This window comes from Staurois parvus, unplaced genomic scaffold, assembly GCF_062004578.1.
Source record: "Staurois parvus isolate SC_StPar_1 unplaced genomic scaffold, SC_StPar_1.0 ptg000290l, whole genome shotgun sequence".
In the NCBI taxonomy this organism is placed as follows: Eukaryota; Metazoa; Chordata; class Amphibia; order Anura; family Ranidae; genus Staurois; species Staurois parvus.
In genome coordinates this window covers 3272-25317 of record NW_028318086.1, presented here as the reverse complement: position 1 = coordinate 25317, position 22046 = coordinate 3272, and the positions used below count along the sequence as shown (strand labels likewise).

Genomic DNA, 22046 nt, shown 5'->3' with positions numbered 1-22046 from the left:
TCATATCTATCTATCTATCTATCTATCTATCTATCTATCTATCTATCTATCTATCTATCTCATATCTATCTATCTATCTATCTATCTATCTATCTATCTCATATCTATCTATCTCATATCTATCTATCTATCTATCTATCTATCTATCTATCTATCTATCTATCTATCTATCTCATATCTATCTATCTATCCGTTCAGTCGTATCCGACCCTTGGCGATTACATGGACTGTCACTTGTAAGCAACTTTTTCCGTGATTTCTCTTAGCAATTATTTTTACAGGGTAGGTTGCCAGGTCTTTCCCCATCCCCTACCAGGAGATCCCGCATGTCCAGGGCCAGGCGGGACAATTTAGACAGGAGCCAATTAACCTACCACCATGTCTTTGGAGTGTGGGAGGAAACCCAGGCAAGCACAGGGAGAACATGCAAACTCCATGCAGGAGGCGCCATGGTCGGGAATTGAACGCATAACCCATTTACTGCAAGGCGGATGTGCTAACCACTAAGCCACTGTGCCGTTCCATCTCTATTTATTATGTCTTTATTTAGAAAGGTGGGAAATGGTAAAAAAATGATGTTATAGACAGGGCATTATATATACAGCTTCAGAATCTTTGCCTTGAATATACCTGGTTGTGCTCAACCGAATTAATCTGGGAAAACATTCCAGTTGTTGACTGTAAAAAAAAAAAGTTAGCCTGCACTTGTGCTGTATGTTATATTTATGGTCAGGACTGAGGTTGGCAGTGATGGCCCTTAGGTCAGCTGTGGTCAGCTTTTCTTGATATGGGGCCTCAAGACTACAGGTATGATGCATATGAATGAAAGACTATGGATGTGAAGCATATGAATGAAAGACTATGGATGTGATGCATATGAATGAAAGACTATGGATGTGATGCATATGAATGAAAGACTATGGATGTGAAGCATATGAATGAAAGACTATGGATGTGATGCATATGAATGAAAGACTATGGATGTGATGCATATGAATCAAAGACTATGGATGTGATACATATGAATCGGAGACTATGGATGTGATACATATGAATCGGAGACTCTGGATACGATACATATGAATCGGAGACTCTGGATACGATACATATGAATCAGAGACTATGGATACGATACATATGAATCAGAGACTATGGATACGATACATATGAATCAAAGACTATGGATACGATACATATGAATCAGAGACTATGGCTATGATACAACAGATGGTCAGAGACTGCAGACATGATATAAGAGATAGTTGGAGACAGCAGATAAACAATATTGAGATGGTCAGAGACTGCAGAGAGACTGCAGGCTCTTTAGGATAGTATGGATTTTAAGTGGGACCCCACGCCAATAAAACAAAAACAAAATGGCCCAATTCTTTACTAGATCTGTATTATTTTTTATTTTTTTAACATCTCCTTTGTTTCTGCTGTCAGCCAGGAAGAGTCACTGCTGGTTAGGATGCCGTAGCTCCTTAACCAACATCTGTGAATAGAGCAGTCTTACCCCCAATGGTAACAATGCTCCTCACATTGGGGGTCAGTGGTAAGAATGCTCCTTACATTCGGGGGGTCAGTAGGAAGAATGGTCCTAACATTGGTGGACAGGAGGAAGAAAGATTCTTACATCGGGGGGTCAGTAGGAAGACTGGTCCTTACATTGGTGGACAGGAGGAAGAAAGATTCTTACATCGGGGGGTCAGTAGAAAGAATGGTCCTTACGTTGGTGGACAGGAGGAAGAAAGATTCTTACATCGGGGGGGCAGGGGGAAGAATGGTCCTTACATTGGTGGACAGGAGGAAGAAAGATTCTTACATTGGGGGTTCAGTAGGAAGACTGGTCCTTACATTGGTGGACAGGAGGAAGAAAGATTCTTACATCGGGCGGTCAGTAGAAAGAATGGTCCTTACGTTGGTGGACAGGAGGAAGAAAGATTCTTACATCGGGGGGTCAGTAGGGAGAATGGTCCTTACATTGGTGGACAGGAGGAAGAACGATTCTTACATCGGGGGGTCAGTAGGAAGAATGGTCCTTACATTGGTGGACAGGAGGAAGAAAGATTCTTACATCGGGGGGTCAGTGGGAAGAATGGTCCTTACATTGGTGGACAGGAGGAAGAAAGATTCTTACATCGGGGGGTCAATGGGAAGAATGGTCCTTACATTGGTGGACAGGAGGAAGAAAGATTCTTACATCGGGGGGTCAGTGGGAAGAATGGTCCTTACATTGGTGGACAGGAGGAAGAAAGATTCTTACATCGGGGGGTCAATGGGAAGAATGGTCCTTACATTGGTGGACAGGAGGAAGAAAGATTCTTACATCGGGGGGTCAGTGGGAAGAATGGTCCTTACATTGGTGGACAGGAGGAAGAAAGATTCTTACATCGGGGGGTCAGTGGGAAGAATGGTCCTTACATTGGTGGACAGGAGGAAGAAAGATTCTTACATTGGTGGTCAATGGGAAGAATGCTCCTTACAGATAGCTTAAAGGATAAGTTCACATTTGGTAAAATATTACATGTTCTACCCATTTTTTGGGTGGTACATTTTTTGGGTGGTACATGTAACGTGTTCCCAATGCTGCAGTCGCTGCCTTTAGCGGCTGTCCGCTTTTAGTTCTCAATGAACTACCATGGTGCTGTGGAACGCCGTGGTGGTTCATTGATTCTTCCTGTCAGTGTATCTGCTTGCCTGTACATCCCATGCGGGCAAGCAGATATACTGACAGGTCTGCAGGAGACTTGCATGGCATCAGAGATCTACTGATCACTGGTGCAATGTTTTACAGGCTCCTGCAAAAAACCTGCAAAACAAATGTGCATTTATTATTTTTTGTCAAAAGGTGAGCTTATCCTTTAAAAGATTATTGGTACCAGTGGATACTTAAATGAAAGGCAGTAATTGTTCATTTCTTCAGGAACCCTCTGGAGAAACCCTTGTTCCTCCAAAAGCAGTTTTGGAGAGTTCTTGACATGACTCCGGTGTGATCATAATTAGCTTACCAGGGGTCATTATTTGTTTTTTTTATTTTTTTATTTTTTTTATATTCAGGTTCGTTTCTTTGTCACGTCTTGTATGAAAATGTGTCTAAAAAAACGGCTACCGGAGTTTTCTATAGCAACTGCACTTATTACTCATTTTTTCCAGGTTAGACAATGATGAAATCTGGTTGCTATGGGCCAGATGAGGCAGTTTTCTACATCTTATATTTTTATCAATGTGCCCCTTTGCCTTTTGTACGCCATACGGGGATAAAGCAGCCGGCAATCTTAGTGGTCATAGGCCACACTGTATCTAGGCAACAGCTCAAAAGTTTTTAAAAAATATATATTTCTGTGCTTTCATTTTTCTTTTTTTCCTTTGTCTTTCAGCCCCTGCAGATTGACGATAACTTCTGTGGTCAGGACTTTAATCAGCCTCTAGGAGGGACTGTCACCATTGAAGGAACCCCACTTTTCATCGATAAGGAGGATGGTATGACGTCAGTAGCTGCCTATGATTATCGCGGACACACGGTCGTGTTTGCTGGCACCCGCAGCGGCAGGATGAAAAAGGTACGGCCATATGGGACGACTCAGTTGTTTTGATGCAACATACTTGTTGTTTTTCGGACACTTCAGCAGCAATATGCGACCTGTTGTTGTGGATCATGTGTGTTGGCTCTTGACAAAGGCCTCTGCTCGTAGTTGAACAGATCGGTCCCTTGGAAATCCAGAATTTGCATCTTTGTAGCAGTTTGGCCTTATGCAAAGTAGTCTTTTGTGCTGCTGTTTGAGGTTATTTCAAGCAGCTGAGGCTTGAATTACGGTGTCTAGGTGCAGCCATTTTGTTGCCGATGGCTTTGGTGATGTCTGAGACGCCTTTTATATTTCCTTGCGATGTGTCCAGTGGGCAGTATATGGTCCCCTCTCTAGAATATATATATATAAAGGCATCTTTGGTCAATATGATGGTTCTTTTAGCCATAGTAGCTTTGTCTTGGATGGACGTTGGTCGTCTTTTGCCTTTTTTTAAAATTCAGCCGTGGTTTTGCTTTGTGTAGGCTCTGTAAATCTGAAATGTATAATACTGTACATGCCATAATAAAATATATTCCTCAACTTTGTTTGCCATAAAAGTAGAACTTCCAACCCTTATGATAAAAGATAGAACCTATGTAATGCTTTTATTGTAGTTTTGGGATATTTCTCCTCATATTTTCTACCATCCTGTTCAAGTGGCAGATGTCTCAGGGATGGGAAATGAAAAGAACTTCCCCCAAAGGCAGTGGTTCTCAACCTGTGGGTCATGCCCCTTTGGGGGTCAAACGACCCATTCACAGGGGTCCCCTAAGACCATCAGAAAACACATATTTCCGATGTGTAAAGAGCAGCTACTGTGTAGAAAGCAGCTGCTGTGTTGAAAGCAGCTACTCTGTTAAAAGCAGCTACTGTGTTGAAAGCAGCAGTATTGGAGGTAAAATGACACTCATGAATTATAATTACTGGGTAAATAATTTTATGGTTGGGGGTCACCACAACATGAGGAACTGTATTAAAGGGTCACGGCATTAGGAAGGTTGAGAACCACTGCCCAAAGAGGACAAAGCAACAAAACCCAGAGGTTCTGCACTCTTACCTATAAGGCTACTTGCATACTAGGCATTTAGCCTGTGTGCATCCAATCTCTTGCACCCCTCAGTACAGTGTTCAGCCCTGTCCAGTTGCAGCACATTTCAGCTTGGTGATGACTTTGGACATTTCACCTTTCTCCCTGGGTGCACTAAAACACTGGTATTGGACCCACTTGGGATAAAAGCTTAGTGTGCAAGTAGCCTAAGAAAAACTAAAGGTTTTGAATGGAGTTCCCCTCAAGAATTGACTAGTATATTATCAGAAACAATTGAGTACTGTCCGTGATACTTTTTTTTATTTGCACTAACATACAATTTTGAGAACAAGCTTTCGGGGAGTGTCCCCTTCTTCAGGTTCAAACTGTACATGTATTGAGTACTGCTTGGACCTGAAGAAGGGGACACTCCCCGAAAAGCTTGTCCGCAAAATTGTATGTTAGTGCAAATAAAAAAGTATCACGGACAGTACTCAATTGTTTCTGTCGCAAATGCACTAATACGGCTACAATTACCTCAAGCACTAGGATATTATAAAATTGAATTTGCTGATTTAAAGTTAAATGAATTGAATTTTCAAGTAAATTTTTTCTCTTTGTAAACTATGTATTGAAGACTTATTTTTTTTATTTTTTATATGCAAGAGGCATTATGGTGCCAAAATACATTGTATCATAAAAAGATCTTTTATTTTTAGTCTTAAAATCACATAAAAGGTTTGCGTTCATATATGTATCACACATATTACATTAATACCTCCATATATAGAATCTCAAACGCCTACATAGCTCCTAAAGCTCCTGATAAAGCAGATCCGGGGATCTCATAAAGGTATATCTAAAAAAAAACAGATGTGGTACTGGTTTGGCAGCATTATTTTGGATAATAGATCTCAGAAAGGTGTTGATAATTATTCTCATCCCACTGGCGGAATTGGCTTCAAGTGAAAAGAACTTATCTTTATGCTCAGGATTGTAAAGGCATCTAAGTTGGCTGGGCAGTGGGCGGCTGACGTTTTATATATTAGGGCAGGGTGGGCAACTGTGGCCCTCCAGCTGTTGTAGAACTACAAGTCCCATGAGGCATTGCAAAACTGACAGTTACAAGCATGACTCCCAAAGACAGAGGCATGATTTTTTATTATTATTATTATTATACAGTATTTATAAAGCGCCAATGGTTCACTCAGCGCTGTACATTATAAAGGGGGACAGAACATGTGACAGAACAATACCAATACAATACAAAACATGAGGGGATTGAGGGCCCTGCTCCTTGGAGCTAACAATCTAGGAGGGAGGGGATGGTGGTACAGGAGGAGATAGCTGTGGGGGATGGAGTGGTAGGAAGAGTGGAGGAGGTCGGCAAGTTAGCAGGGGGTGGGGTAGGCTTCCCTGAAGAGATGGGTTTTCAGGGTGCGCCTAAAGGAGAGGAGAGTAGGTGATAATCTGATGGGTTGGGGCAGGGAGTTCCAGAGGAAGGGTGACACCCTGGAGAAGTCCTTGAGGCGGGCATGGGAGGAGGAGACCAGGGAACTAGAGAGAAGGAGGTCTTGTGAGGAGCGGAGTGTGCGTGCTGGGTGGTACTTGTAGTTCACGAACAGCTAGAGGGCCTCAGTTGCCCACCCCTGTATTACGGTATTTAAAGTGGAACTAAACTCTCCTATCATTTTCAGCCAAGGAAGCTGACATCTTGACTTCTGTTTGATCTTCAACTGCCATGTTGCTGCACAGGTGATCAGCTGTGACACCAGATGGTGATTTGACAGTTTTGATTGCGAGCACACGCAAATGTGACAGTTACCTCCCCAGCATGTGCCGTGAATATAACAGTTTTTTAGTCGATGAGTTTCGTTCCTCTTTAACTTGTGTAAACCTGTATGGACCTCCACAAACTTTTGTATGTGATTTTAATATTAATTAAAAATAAAATATATTTAATACAGTTTATAATTTTATACATTTGGCTCCTTAAAAGGCCCTTTGTATAGCAAAAATATTTCTTTAGTACATAGTAGTCTGATAAATTGAAGTCCATGGACAAATTAACCGTTCTTTACATTTTCTTATTATACTAATTTTTTTCATTTTTTAAAAAATTTTATATATATGTTCTCTTTCGGGAATGTGAGACGATAGATATGAGTTTACTCTGTGGCCCGTGGTTCTGTCTACATTTTTCATTAAATTAATGCTGACCTTATTTTGTAGGATTGGTGGACAGGGACTTGGCTGTGTCTAGAAAATCCCCCAACTCCCCAAGATAATGTCTTTATATTTTTGGTTTAATGAGGTTCTAAAATGCTCATAGCTCGTCTAAAAACTGTCTCTTCCTCCTAATAACCCAGCTTTCCATTGGCTTAAACAAAAACCCTCAAACCTGAAAATCACATGAATTGCTAATGCTCATGGGTGAATCCAGGCATAGGCTGTCTTCCTCCCCCTACCTGAAACTGTGTATAAGTGCAAATTATGGGGAAAAATAGATCATATACTCACTCTTGCCCAACCCCCGTATTGGAGAGGAGTGACGTCATCCTACTGACCAGATCTTTGGGAATACTAGGTAGTCCAAATTCTCACAGGAAGACTCTGTAGCATAGTGTAGGATTCCTCTTGTAAGATTTGGCCTACTCAACATTGTCCAAGATTTGGCCAGAAGGCGGAGGACGTCACCCTCACTTAGGTGCCATGGGAGGAAGCTGGGAAAATGTAACTATAGTATCCCTTTGTAAAAGGGGAGGGAACCTTGAATAAGTGGACCTCATCACTGAAAAACAGCAGTGTGGGAGCGATCAACCGTTGTTTTTATTCCTTTTATAACATTGGCCTCAAACCTGGTCACTCCGTGGAGGTGGAGGGATTCATTTTGGAGGGCTGTAAAGAGTTTGCCATAAACTTGGGAACAGATAAGACTTTGGTCCTACACTTTAACCCTCAATTTGACATCCATTGAGATAGGAAGAAGCTACTCTTTAACGCAATGGTGGACAATGTCTGGGGAGAAGAGCTGAGGGAAAGCTTCTTCCCTTTCTTGGAGGGGTCAGACACCACAGTTTTCTTCCAGTTTGAGAAAGACAAGATCACCATACAATTACCTACCGGAAATCTCAAATTTTCAGTCCGTTTTCACATAGAAAAGATCTCATACTTGGCTGTGAGAGGCCTCCAGGTCAAGTCCACCACTCTAAATTGAAGAATCCTGCAACAGAGGAGCCGCCTGTCTCACGTGTCCATACCCAGGCCATGAAAATGGCCATAGTGGATGAAGGAAAATAAAACTCCTTACTCCAATTTTCTATTCTCCCCTCTCCAATTTGAATCCTTGCTGCATATGTAGACATACATTGTGCTTTGCTCAGTTCATTTACTAGAAATTAATGTCATCCACATTTCAAATAAAATACGAAGAGCTCTAAAAATAAAAACAAAAAAACCCCAAAAAACAAAGCCATGTGATGATCATGTCATAGCTGAAGGGAACCCATATTAAGTGGATTTGGAGCTGTTGGTAATGCCTGGAGCCCATTAGGGAGAGTACAGATCTGCAAGCTCCTTGCTCTACAGGGTATAGTAGGTTAACATTTCCTCAATACAAAGCATCGTTCAGGGGGAACGTTTATCTACAAACTAGACAAGAAGAGGTTAAATTGGTTGCATATTCATTCTACTTTGTTCATTTAAATTTTTTCCTTAAATGCTCTTCTCCCCATTTAAAATGTTTAAATGTGACTGCTGCAAGTTCCACCTAGCCATCACATCCGACAGGCTTTTTAGTATTCATATATATTAACAAAAAAAAAAGTGAATTTTTTTTTTTTTTTTTTTTTTTTTGCGGTGACTGGCAAGCAGTACTTTCACTAATCAGATCTGGGATGTAATGAGGGGAGTGCGGAACGTTCCAGCACCTGTCACTTTTCATTCTCCCGGTGACAGGTGTAGGCTCGGGAGAACAATGCGTTTATCAGTCTTTTGCTGATAAATGGGGAAAGATGAGTAAAATTCTGACTGTTTTTTTCCCCTTTTGTTCTTGACGCCCAAATATTCTGTCGCTGTCTGCTTTTGGTTGTTCTCCTGCCCGCTGTGCTCTTTGTGTGGAAGCCTGGCACGACAAGGCCAAGTGCTAATAATTCTGTATTGTTTACGTCTACCTGTCGGTTTCAGCGCATGACAGCTCCGTGGCTATGGGGGCCCCTTGTTCCCTTTGTCATGCCTTTTTTTCCCCTTTAACATACTTTCACTGCAGTCTTTACTTAATGATATTTAGGGCTCATGCACACTGCCACAAAATAGTTACACATTTTTACGTAGCTGTGCGCATGGGCCCATAGAAAACCGATTAAAAAAGGCAAAGTTGTGCTGCCTTCAGATCCTTAAAAATTACATTTTCATATTTACAGCTCAAATGTACTCTATTGGGGTACAAGAGTCTCCTGTGTTCTAGGAACAGAGGATGCTAGACAGAAACAGCTGACTGCATCCTAGCAAGTGAAGACTCTGGGTGGCAATAGTCACCTGTGGCCTAGTAATGAAGGAAGCTGGGCAGCACTAGCCTCCAGCACCCTAGCGACAGAAAAGAAAGGCGGCAATTGCTGCCTGCTTCCTATAAATGGGTTACACTAGGCAACAAAGGCTACCCACATCCCAGCAACTGAGGATGCTGGACAGCAAGAGCCTCCTACATACTAGCATTAGAGGACACTAGGCAGCAATAACTGCCTGAATCCTATCAACTGAGAATGTGAGAAGTGGCAGCCGCCGCCTGCATCCTAGCAACTGAAAGTGCTAGGCGGCAATAGCTGCTTGCACCCTAGCACGCAAATATTTTAGGTGGCAATAGCCACCTGTGTCCTAGCAATGGAGATCTGTATGTAGTGAAACATCGCCTGCATTCTACCAATAGAAAGGCTAAGCAGCAATAGCTGCCTGCGTACTGACAGCTGAGAACGATAGGCAGCAATAGCTGCCTGCGTACTGACAGCTGAGAACGATAGGCAGCAATAGCTGCCTGCGTACTGACAGCTGAGAACGATAGGCAGCAATAGCTGCCTGCGTACTGACAGCTGAGAACGATAGGCAGCAATAGCTGCCTGCGTACTGACAGCTGAGAACGATAGGCAGCAATAGCTGCCTGCGTACTGACAGCTGAGAACGATAGGCAGCAATAGCTGCCTGCGTACTGACAGCTGAGAACGATAGGCAGCAATAGCTGCCTGCGTACTGACAGCTGAGAACGATAGGCAGCAATAGCTGCCTGCGTACTGACAGCTGAGGACGATAGGCAGCAATAGCTGCCTGCGTACTGACAGCTGAGAACGATAGGCAGCAATAGCTGCCTGCGTACTGACAGCTGAGAACGATAGGCAGCAATAGCTGCCTGCGTACTGACAGCTGAGGACGATAGGCAGCAAAAGCTGCTTGTATCCTAGCAATGGAGAACGTGAAGTGGCAAGGACTGCCTGCATACTAGCAAATGAGGATGCGAGGCAGCAATCCTAGCAACAGTGGATGCTAAATGGCAAGAACTGTCTGCAACCTAGCAACAAAGGACGTTAGGTGGCATTGGCTGCCTGCATCCTAGTAACCAATAGGATGCATTTCATCATTTGATTTAACACAGTGGCTAAATGGTTAGCACTTCCGCCTGGCAGTACTAGGGTCATTGGTTCTAATCCCAGCTACTGCACCTCCTGCCTGGAGTTTGCATGTTCTTCCTGTGCCTGCGTGGGTTTCCTCTGGGTACTCCGGTTTCCTCCCACACTCCAAAGACATGCTGGTAGGTGAATTGGTTCCTGTCTAAATTGTCCCTAGTATGTGTATGTATGAATGTGAGTTAGGGACCTTAGATTGTACGCCCCTTGAGGGTTAGGGACCTTAGATTGTACGCCCCTTGAGGGTTAGGGACTGATGTGAATGTACAATATATATGTAAAGTGCTGCGTAAATTGACGGCGCTATATAAGTACCTGAAATAAATAAATGATAACATAAACTTCAAGGGTACATTATTATTATTATTATTATACAGGATTTATATGGCGCCAACAGTTTGCTCAGCACTTTACAATATAACGGGAGACAATACAGCAACAATACACTTCAATACAATAGGGATAGGAGGGCCTGATCCTGGGAGCTTACAATCTAGGTACAGGCACATGGCTGTATTAAAATAACATCAGCTAGTATACTGCATACTGGTTGCTGTATTTTATTATGGCCATGTTCATGTAGGTTACCCCAGATGATGAAATTTACATATTGTATTACCGTCTTTAGATGTATAGTGTTGCTTTTTATTTGTGGTGAGACCTAAAGATTAAATATCTCCTGATCCCGCCATTCCTCTTCCCGTTGTGGGGATTCCTTGTTTCTTGTGACCATTCTAACAAGGTATGTACATCCTAGGTAGCATAGTCAGTTTGCACCTTCTGTTTGGTTGGGATCTATAGCGTGGCATGCCTGTAGTCAATACAACCTTTTTTTTTTTGCTATAGTCAACAAGGGTCTTTTGATGGGCCTTTTCAGACGCAAGACCAGCACTGGTCTCATGTGACGGAGGAAGTGCAGTTGAGCTGTTGAAGCTGTCAGTGCAGTTGTTTGAAGCCATTATCTCCATTCCCATGTTGGCTGGGGTAGCCAGGTCAAGCGTTTAAAAAGCTCATGTCATCTCTAAGCTTTGGAGATGGACACTTTGTCAGATCACCTTCAGCCCATCAAATACATTATGACATGACTGAGCGGTCATTTTTCGGCAGCCATTTCGTCCTTTATCTAACGAGAACATGTAGGTTATGGTAGACATTTTCTTTAGGTTTAGATCAACATATAAAAATTTTGCCCTTTGCAGTACAGTGAATATTTCTTGTTTTATTTAAAATGAAGGGGTATAACTCACCTCAACACTCCAAAATGTTGGCCCTGCTGCATTTGTTTGCAGTGTATTGCAATGCACACTGAACCAGTTGGAATGCAGAAACCCTAGCATTGGTAGTAATAATAACCTGAGCATTGGTGTCAGTGGATTCAATAATAAGTCCAGCAATGGTGTCAGTGGACGCAATAATAACCCACAGCTTTGGTGTCAGTGGGCTCAATAATAATCCCAGCACTGGTGTCAGTAGCAGTAATCGTAACTCCCAGCATTGGTGTCAGTGGACACAATAAAAACTCCCCAGCATTGGTGACAGTGGACTCGCATTGGTGTCATTGGACACAATAACCCCCCCCCCCCCCTCCAACATTGGTGTCAGTGGATTCAATAATAACTCCAGCAATGGTGTCAGTGGATTCAATAATAACTCCAGCAATGGTGTCAGTGGATTCAATAATAACTCCAGCAATGGTGTCAGTGGATGCAGTAATAACCCCCAGCTTTGGTGTCAGTGGGCTCAATAATAATCTCAGCAGTGGTGTCAGTGGACACAATAATAACCCCCAGCTTTGGTGTCAGTGGGCTCAATATTAATCCCAGCAATGGTGTCAGTGGACGCAATAATAACCCCCAACTTTGGTGTCAGTGGGCTCAAACATAATCCCAGCACTGGTGTCAGTGACAGTAATAGTAACTCCCAGCATTGGTGTCATTGGACACAATAACCCCCCCCCCCTCCAGCATTGGTGTCAGTAGATTCAATAATAACTTCAGCAATGGTGTCAGTGGACGCAATAATAACCCCCAGCTTTGGTGTCAGTGGGCTCAATAATAATCCCAGCACTGGTGTCAGTAGCAGTAATCGTAACTCCCAGCATTGGTGTCAGTGGACACAATAAAAACTCCCCAGCATTGGTGTCAGTGGACTCGCATTGGTGTCATTGGACACAATAACCCCCCCCCCCTCCAACATTGGTGTCAGTGGATTCAATAATAACTCCAGCAATGGTGTCAGTGGATTCAATAATAACTCCAGCAATGGTGTCAGTGGATTCAATAATAACTCCAGCAATGGTGTCAGTGGATGCAGTAATAACCCCCAGCTTTGGTGTCAGTGGGCTCAATAATAATCTCAGCAGTGGTGTCAGTGGACACAATAATAACCCCCAGCTTTGGTGTCAGTGGGCTCAATATTAATCCCAGCAATGGTGTCAGTGGACGCAATAATAACCCCCAACTTTGGTGTCAGTGGGCTCAAACATAATCCCAGCACTGGTGACAGTAATAGTAACTCCCAGCATTGGTGTCATTGGACACAATAACCCCCCCCCCCCCCTCCAGCATTGGTGTCAGTAGATTCAATAATAACTTCAGCAATGGTGTCAGTGGACGCAATAATAACCCCCAGCTTTGGTGTCAGTGGGCTCAATAATAATCCCAGCAATGGTGTCAGTGGACACAATAATAACCCCCAACTTTGGTGTCAGTGGGCTCAATAATAATCCCAGCACTGGTGTCAGTGGCAGTAATATTGACTCCCAGCATTGGTGTCAGTGGACACAATAAAAACTCCCCAGCAATGGTGTCAGTGGACTCACTAAAATCCCCCCCCCCCCCCCACACACCACACACACACAATTTACACACTGATGGTCAGTGACATTGAAATTTTACTCCTTATAACCACCAATGCAGGTGGGTGGGGAGGGGTACTTTCACTGGCATGATAACAAATACAGGAGGGAGGATGGGGGGGGATAACTTTCACTGCCACTGACCGCCAAAGCAGAGGTTTGTTATGGGGTTTGAGAAGAGGAGGTGGTGTTCTGTAGTTCATGTCAGGACTGAGCAGACAGGAGTGACATTGCTAGTCCCCCGTAGATACAGTAGAGTAAGTGAGCATTGTCACCCAGGACAGGAAGTGTGTTGCTGGTGGGGTCACCAGGAAAATAAATGGGGGGTAAAAACTAATTTTAAGGACTGATCAGCTGCAATATATTCAATATTGTTTCTTGGGTTTAATTGCACTTCAGGCCTGTCCTTTTATTTTCTTTAATAAATATTTCTTTATTTCAGGTACTTCTATAGCGCCACCAATTTACGCCGTACTTTACATATATATTATACATTCACATCAGTCCGTAACCCTCAAGGGGCGTACAATCTAAGGTCCCTAACCCTCAAGGGGCGTACAATCTAAGGTCCCTAACCCTCAAGGGGCGTACAATCTAAGGTCCCTAACCCTCAAGGGGCGTACAATCTAAGGTCCCTAACCCTCAAGGGGCGTACAATCTAAGGTCCCTAACCCTCAAGGGGCGTACAATCTAAGGTCCCTAACCCTCAAGGTGTGTACAATCTAAGGTCCCTAACCCTCAAGGGGCGTACAATCTAAGGTCCCTAACCCTCAAGGTGTGTACAATCTAAGGTCCCTAACCCTCAAGGGGTGTACAATCTAAGGCCCCTAACTCACATTCATACATACACATACTAGGGCCAATTTAGACAGGAGCCAATTAACCTACCAGCATGATCTTTGGAGTGTGGGAGGAAACCGGAGTACCCAGAGGAAACCCATGCAGGCACAGGGAGAACATGCAAACTCCAGGCAGGTGGAGCCGTGGTTGGGATTTGAACCAACAACCCGAGTACTGCCAGGAGGAAGTGCTAACCATTTATCCACTGTGCTGCCCTCAGGATGAAACTTAAAACCCTGGCTGCTGCGTTGTAGTGCAATTATTTGCAGAATTCTTTTACTTTGTGTATATAGGTAACATGTACACGTGTGAACAAAGCACCGATTTCATAGTCATCGTGACAAGACGAATTTAGTTGTGTGATGCCCCCCACTGAAATATTCTTCGGCTAATTGACTTTGTAAACTGTTCAGATTTGTTGGCAGAAGGCTGTTGCGTCTCTGTGTTCCGAACGTGTTAAGGCGTCCTGCAGTGGGCCGGGAGTGGGACTGTGGCATCCACAGCACATGTGCGCTCCTTATCGCCAGGAAGCCTGTGCATAGCAGGAAAGCAGAATCTCAATATAGATCTGGCATTTAACCCAGCTGAGAGAAGCGCTAGGAACGCAAGCTGCAGATGGAAATTGTTGTCCTGGCCTGATCCATGAATTGCAGCTTTAGAATTGTTATTCCCTGCGCGGTGCTGGGTGGATGCACAGTGCTCCCGGCAGCCACACAGCCCTTTTTATAATCATTTTTTTCCCCCTGTAACCGTACTAAAGGAGGTTTATACTTCCCGTGATCTGATATTAGTGCCACCATTACTTGAGGGTGATATATCCACTTCGGTACAACCAGCCTGCCCATAGATCGAAAATTGACTGGTTCCTGCTCAACCAGACGGATTTTGATCTGTCTATGGCCAGCTTAAGGCTCCATTCATACTTGTGCAATGGATCACTGTTTTTTCTTCTTTTTTTGGCGCATTTTTTACTCAACGAAGCCTAATCACTTGAATGGGCTGCCCTTCGCACGACAAAGTCACATACATTTTTGCAATGAGCATTTTCGCGTTCCAAAACGTGGGACTGCTACCTGCTTTTGGGGTGCCGTTAAAAATTAATGTTAAGTAAACATTTTCTGCATGCGTTCCCGGAACATGAAGATCTAACTGGAGCCCAAAGCACTGCTGTCTCTGTTTGTTAGTATCTAGGGGCTTTGGTGATTTCATTCTCGCTGTTCTCCTTGCTGGAGGCTTTGACATAAGGAAGCAAAATCCTGCTATACCAATATGGACGCCTCCACAAAGAGACATGGAGTGCAGAAAAAATATATCTCAAAAACACCCGTGCCACAGAAAGTACCCAAAAACCCAAGCTGCTGTGTTTTAACACAAGGATAGCGTTTACAGAACTGATTATGCAGTTTCACAGCACTAATGCATATCATAAATTAACTTATGTTATTCAAATACTTGTTACCAGGGGTGGACTGACAACTCATGAGGCCCCCGGGCAATAGGGGATCATGGGGCGCCTGTGTCCTTGCCCGAACTCAAAAAAGCCTATGAAAAAGGTACCAGGGGCATCTCATGGGGCCCCCTACTGACCCCGGGCCCTCGGGCAGTGCCTGAGTTTCCAAATGGTCAGTCTGCCCCTGCCATACAGTACCAATAAAGTGCTTTAAAGTGCTGCGAGTGTCAGCACCTGTGATGTGAGCTCTATAGATCCACAGCTTGGGGTTCCCAAGGGTGCTGAGTCTAAGCCCCAGCCTGCTTGTTCACCAGGGCCCCTGATGGTGGGGATGGACTTGCAGCAGGCTGGGACCAGGTCGCGGCCCCCAGGTACACCCAGCTGAGGTGGAGGAGACTGCTAGCGGAAGCAGGGTACAACGGGAGAAGACACAGGCAAGCCGAGGTCAGGACAGGCTGAAAACAAGCAAGTTCAGGAGCGAAGCCGGGGTTGGTACACAGACAACATAGGATTCACAGCGGAAACACATGGGAGCTCCAAAAACAAGAAGTTGCTTAGGCAAAGTGGCCTAGTCTGAACACGTCTTATATAGACAGGCAAACAAGGAGGCGGGACAGGAAGTGATGGAAGGGAAGGAAATAAAACCCAGAGGACAGCATATGACACCCATAGATGAACACAGACAAACATGAGAAGGGATCAGAAACAGGACTGCATCAAGAAAGGTAATAACACAAACTAAACTGCAGTCTAAAATGTGACAGCGAGTCAAAGTGCTTCAAAATAAAGTGCTATAAAATATGTAAGGTGCTGAAAACGTAACTATGACGAAACACGTTAGGGCAGAGCTACAGGAAACGCCTTCATCCCGCAACAGACATCTGGATGTTCCAGGAGCGAGCGCTGAGCTTCTGAGTATTGGTAGTGTATTTTAACAAGTGTTTGAAAGGTTTAAGTTTTATTTTATGATATGCATCAACACAGCGTAAAACAAGCAATATAGATTACAGGGCCATTAAAGCAGTAGTAAACCACAGCAACAACAACAACAACAAAAAATTTGGCCTCCAGGCAGTCTAAGCCATAATGTGCTAGTATGCACCGCATACTAGCACATTATGACAGACTTGCATGAAAATGAAGCCCTCCAGCGGTGAGCTGTCAATGCTGTAGTTGCTTCCATCTTCACCCTGTCTTTGTTCTGGGTTTATGAATCACCGAGCCGTGATGACGTCACTCCTGGGCATGCGTGTAGGAGTCACCGTGTGGTATGCACCTATTGATAAAAATCAACCAAGGGAGTTTCCTCCCACTTTAAGTAGTGGATGTGTATGATTATTTTTGGAGAGTAAGTATCTCATTTAGTGTCACTTCAAGTGTTTCAGGTAGTAGTCTGGAGCATTCACTAGAATGGGGCATATCTTCCAAAGCTGAATTCTGGTTGGTTGAGTAAAGTAAAATGACAGGTTTGTTTTTTTTTGTTCTTTGTTTTAGCGGTTGGTGATGATTAGCTGTGTTCACGGTTCACACAAGCGGAAAGCTTTTGGGACTGTTAAGCAGCCCACAGACGCGAGATGACAGTCATCGGATCCGTCCGTTTTCAGCTTTTACTGCAGCATCTGACAGTTAAAACAACTTTCCGCTGAAAGCTTTGAGCGGTGTATTGTGCGCTCGCCGCCTCTGTCACATCAGACGAATGCACACTTTTCTTCTCCGTGTGACAGTGTTTTGCCATAGAAATGCAAATTCGATGCATAGGTTGCATTTTAAGAACGGTATAAAAGTCTGTTCCATTTTAAACACAGAGTTTCTATGTGCAATGCGGCACAAAAGAAGAAAAAATAAAACTCTCACCGACACAAACCTTAAAGCTGGAATCCACGTTAATCTTAAAGCCTCTGCTGAAATTCATAGATGGGGTCTGTCCTACCTGCCAACTGCATAGTTCTGTTCAGCCAGCTTTGTGGATGACAACCTCACCACCCTCCAAAACTTCATCACAGCTTGTAGATTGCACTGTCACCTCCTTTCCTCAATTCTTCTCATTGGGCGATAGGCGTCACCTGATTGCTGAGAACCTTTCTTCTCCTGCTTATCGGCAGCCTCTCTAAATACAAGCCCGAAGTGCCTGAATCATGTGATTTTCTATATTTCTAACTATATACAGCTATGAGATTTGATGACTGTAAGTAGACTAAAGCTAAGCTGAAGTTGTGTATTAAAAAAAAATATATATCATTTTTTATTTTTAAACACGCCCAGTTTAAAAGACAACTTTACTTTTAGTGAATTTGATCTCTAGGTGAACCTCTTACCCCCACGAGTTCTATGTGCCTGGCAAAATACTTCCCTTCCTAAGATCTTCACTGTGCAGTCCTGCAAGGAAAACATCATGGCCGGTCCTCCTCCCATTGTGCATGTGTGCCAGGACCCCATTTATTTTCTATGAATAAGCAGTACTCAGGGTGGCCTCCAGTTGTCCAACAAATAGCAGCTCATCCATAGGAATGAATTGGGGTTGCAGTATGCGTTCCCTGGTTGGGGTGGTTTCAGGTAGGACCGTACAAAGAAGATCATAGGAGAGGTAGAGCCGCACAGTGAAGATAATGGGGGAGGTAGGACCACACAGTGAAGTTCACGGGGGAGGTAGGACCACACAGTGCAGTTTGTTGGAAAGGTAGCACTGCACAGTGAAGATCATGGGAAAGGTAGGACTGCACAGTGAAGATTATGGAAGAGGTAGGACCGCACAGTGAAGATCATGGGAGAGGTAGAACCGCACAGTGAAGATCATGGGAGAGGTAGAACCGCACAGTGAAGATCATGGGAGAGGTAGGACCGTACAGTGAAGATCACGGGAGAAGTAGGACCACACAGTGGAGATCATGGGAGAGGTAAATCTGTACAGTGAAGATCATGGGAGAGGTAGGACTGTACAGTGAAGATCATGGGAGAGGTAGGACGCACAGTGAAGATCATGGGAGAGGTAGGACCGTACTGTGAAGATCATGGGAGAGGTAGGACCACACAGTGAAGATCATGGGAGAGGTAGGAACGCACAGTGAAGATCATGGGAGAGGTAGATCTGTACAGTGAAGATCATGGGAGAGAGGTAGGACTGTACAGTGAAGATCATGGGAGAGGTAGGACTGTACAGTGAAGATAATGGGAGAGGTAGGACTGTACAGTGAAGATCATGGGAGAGGTAGGACCGCACAGTGAAGATCATGGGAGAGGTAGGACCGTACAGTGAAGATCATGGGAGAGGTAGGACTGTACAGTGAAGATAATGGGAGAGGTAGGACCGTACTGTGAAGATCATGGGAGAGGTAGGACCGCACAGTGAAGATCATGGGAGAGGTAGGGCCGCACAGTGAAGATCATGGGAGAGGTAGGAACGCACAGTGAAGATCATGGGAGAGGTAGGAACGCACAGTGAAGATCATGGGAGAGGTAGGAACGCACAGTGAAGATCATGGGAGAGGTAGGAACGCACAGTGAAGATCATGGGAGAGGTAGGAACGCACAGTGAAGATCATGGGAGAGGTAGGAACGCACAGTGAAGATCATGGGAGAGGTAGGAACGCACAGTGAAGATCATGGGAGAGGTAGGAACGCACAGTGAAGATCATGGGAGAGGTAAATCTGTACAGTGAAGATCATGGGAGAGAGGTAGGACTGTACAGTGAAGATCATGGGAGAGGTTAGACTGTACAGTGAAGATCATGGTAGAGGTAGGACTGTACAGTGAAGATCATGGGAGAGGTAGGACTGTACAGTGAAGAACATGGGAGAGGTAGGACCGCACAGTGAAGATCATGGAAGAGGTAGGACCGTACAGTGAAGATCATGGGAGAGGTAGGACCGCACAATGAATATCATGGGAGAGGTTAGACTGTACAGTGAAGATCATGGGAGAGGTTAGACTGTACAGTGAAGATCATGGGAGAGGTTAGACTGTACAGTGAAGATCATGGGAGAGGTAGATCTGTACAGTGAAGATCATGGGGGAGGTTAGACTGTACAGTGAAGATCATGGGAGAGGTAGATCTGTACAGTGAAGAACATGGGGGAGGTAGGACCGCACAGTGAAGATCATGGGAGAGGTAAGTCTGTACAGTGAAGATTATGGGAGAGCTAGGACTGTACAGTGAAGATCATGGTAGAGGTAGGACTGTACAGTGAAGATCATGGTAGAGGTAGGACTGTACAGTGAAGATCATGGGAGAGGTAGGACTGTACAGTGAAGATCATGGGAGAGGTAGGACCGCACAGTGAAGATAATGGGAGAGGTAGGACCGTACAGTGAAGATCATGGGAGAGGTAGGACTGTACAGTGAAGATCATGGGAGAGGTAGGACCGTACAGTGAAGATCATGGGAGAGGTAGGACTGTACAGTGAAGATAATGGGAGAGGTAGGACCGTACAGTGAAGATCATGGGAGAGGTAGGACTGTACAGTGAAGATCATGGGAGAGGTAGGACCGCACAGTGAAGATCATGGGAGAGGTAGGACTGTACAGTGAAGATCATGGGAGAGGTAGGACTGTACAGTGAAGATCATGGGAGAGGTAGGACCGCACAGTGAAGATCATGGGAGAGGTAGGACCGCACAGTGAAGATCATGGGACTGGGAAAGTAGGGAAGTGGTTTACCAGGTGATTGGGGATATATAGGTTACATATAGGACACCTTCACACTTTGTCACGCAGTGTCAGGCGTTGAGCATTCATTTCAATGGGCTGCCCTATGTGTGCCAAATAAAGCAAAAAATCTTGTGCTCCTTTTTAAGCCTCAAGCTTTGCGTCTTCCTCCCGATTTTATGAATGCTTGCAAAAAGCAGAGATGAGCTCAGAAAATTGGTTCTCCTTCCCTGTCCAATCACAGGCTGGGGGTGGGCCTGCTGTCCCTGGCAAGCTCTACAGGCTCGGTGGAGCATTCTTTATTTCTGCCAATTTGTCCACCACCCATAAGGGCCATTTCCAGTGCAACAAAAGTGCATGAAAATTATTCCACTTTAAATCCCATTTAATTGTTCACTTTGCTGTGCTTTGTCCTGCATGCTGCATCTTTGGTGTGCTTTAAAAAAAAAAAGAAAAAAACAGTCGCCTCCCATTGACTTCTGTAAGAAACACGGCAAAATCGCATCAAAAATGCAGCAATGGTTGTTTTTCTACACCCCCTGACCGACCGCTCCCCCCCCCCATGTGCCCCCATCCCCCCTGGTGAGCCGGCAACATGATACTCTATTGAACCAGAATGAGAAAATATATTCATTTCTGTCTGTACGGCCTTTATCTTGTTTATATCAGTAGTTAAATGTCAATATGGCGATGGTTCCTGAAGAAGTGTCTCAAGTCCATGAAACGCGTTGCGCCTAAAACAAATGAGGCTAAAGTTTGCAAAGAATTGGATCATATGAGAAGAGATATGAGAACAGCTATCTACTAAGCAACTCATTCACTCCCTTATCATATCACGACTTGACTACTGTAACTCCCTCCTCACCGGCCTACCTCACCACAGGCTATCCCCGCTTCAGTCGATCCTCAATACTGCGGCCAGACTCATCCACCTTACCAACCGCTCCGTATCCGCCACCCCCCTCTGCCAATCCCTCCACTGGCTTCCGATTGCCCAACGGATCAAATTCAAAATCCTAACACTGACGTACAAAGCCGTCCACCATACTGCCCCGAACTACATCACTGACCTAATATCCAAATACAACCCAAAACGCCCTCTCCGCTCCTCACAAGACCTCCTTCTCTCTAGTTCCCTGGTCTCCTCCTCCCATGCCCGCCTCCAGGACTTCTCCAGGGTGCCACCCATCCTCTGGAACTCCCTGCCCCAACCCATCAGATTATCACCTACTCTCCTCTCCTTTAGGTGCACCCTGAAAACCCACCTGTTCAGGGAAGCCTACCCCGCCTCAGCTAATTGCCGATCTCCTCCACTCTTCCTACCACTCCATCCCCCACAGCTATTTCCTCCTGTGCCACCATCCCCTCCCTCCTAGATTGTAAGCTCCAAAGAGCAGGGCCCTTGAACCCCTTATGTATTGCATTGTATTGTTACTGTACTGTCACATGTTCTGTCTCCCATTGTAATGTACAGCGCTGAGCGAACTGTTGGCGCTTTATAAATACTGTATAATAATAATAATAATAATGCTGTTCCTTGAAGTTGTAAACTTTTTGCTTCTTATACTGTATTGTTGATGTGAAACACAATGATGTCACATATGTTGGATTTTGATATACAATAAATCATGTTTTTATGCCTATGTCGTGACTCAAAAGTCCCCATTCTTGGGTCTTCCTTCAGTTTAAAGCACCCACGGTTGTGTTTTTGGTGCGCCTTTTTGAGTAACATGTCTAATTTTCACAGCTGCATGCTGGGTAATTGGCACCCAGAAAATGGACCAACATCAAAATGCGGCAAACGCGTATCAAAAATGCATAAGTGTTTTGTCCATATTTTTGCAACGAAGCAATGTGAAATCACAAGGTACATGCTGAGAGTCGGGAATCCACAAAACACGATATGCGTTTTTGCAAATCACCTACCACGTTTTTAGGCGCCAGTGTGAAAGGACCCTTAATCTATTACTATTACCATAATAATAAAC

At 44.4% G+C, this 22046-nt stretch overlaps 1 protein-coding gene and 1 pseudogene across 2 annotated transcripts in view; both read left to right on the top strand.

Moving 5' to 3' along the window:
• LOC149458245 (plexin-A1-like) overlaps window positions 1-3637 on the top strand; it is a 112716-nt gene extending 109079 nt beyond the window's left edge. For both annotated transcript variants that reach the window (XM_089682439.1, XM_089682440.1), the window contains exon 3: window positions 3381-3637. In XM_089682439.1, the coding sequence (XP_089538565.1) occupies window positions 3381-3596 (216 nt within the window). In that variant the 3' untranslated portion in view covers window positions 3597-3637. The remainder of the gene's footprint in view (window positions 1-3380) is intronic.
• Window positions 3638-3844: 207 nt separating this feature from the next.
• On the top strand, window positions 3845-7813 carry LOC149458244 (galectin-1 pseudogene; annotated as a pseudogene).
• Window positions 7814-22046: the final 14233 nt, after the last annotated feature.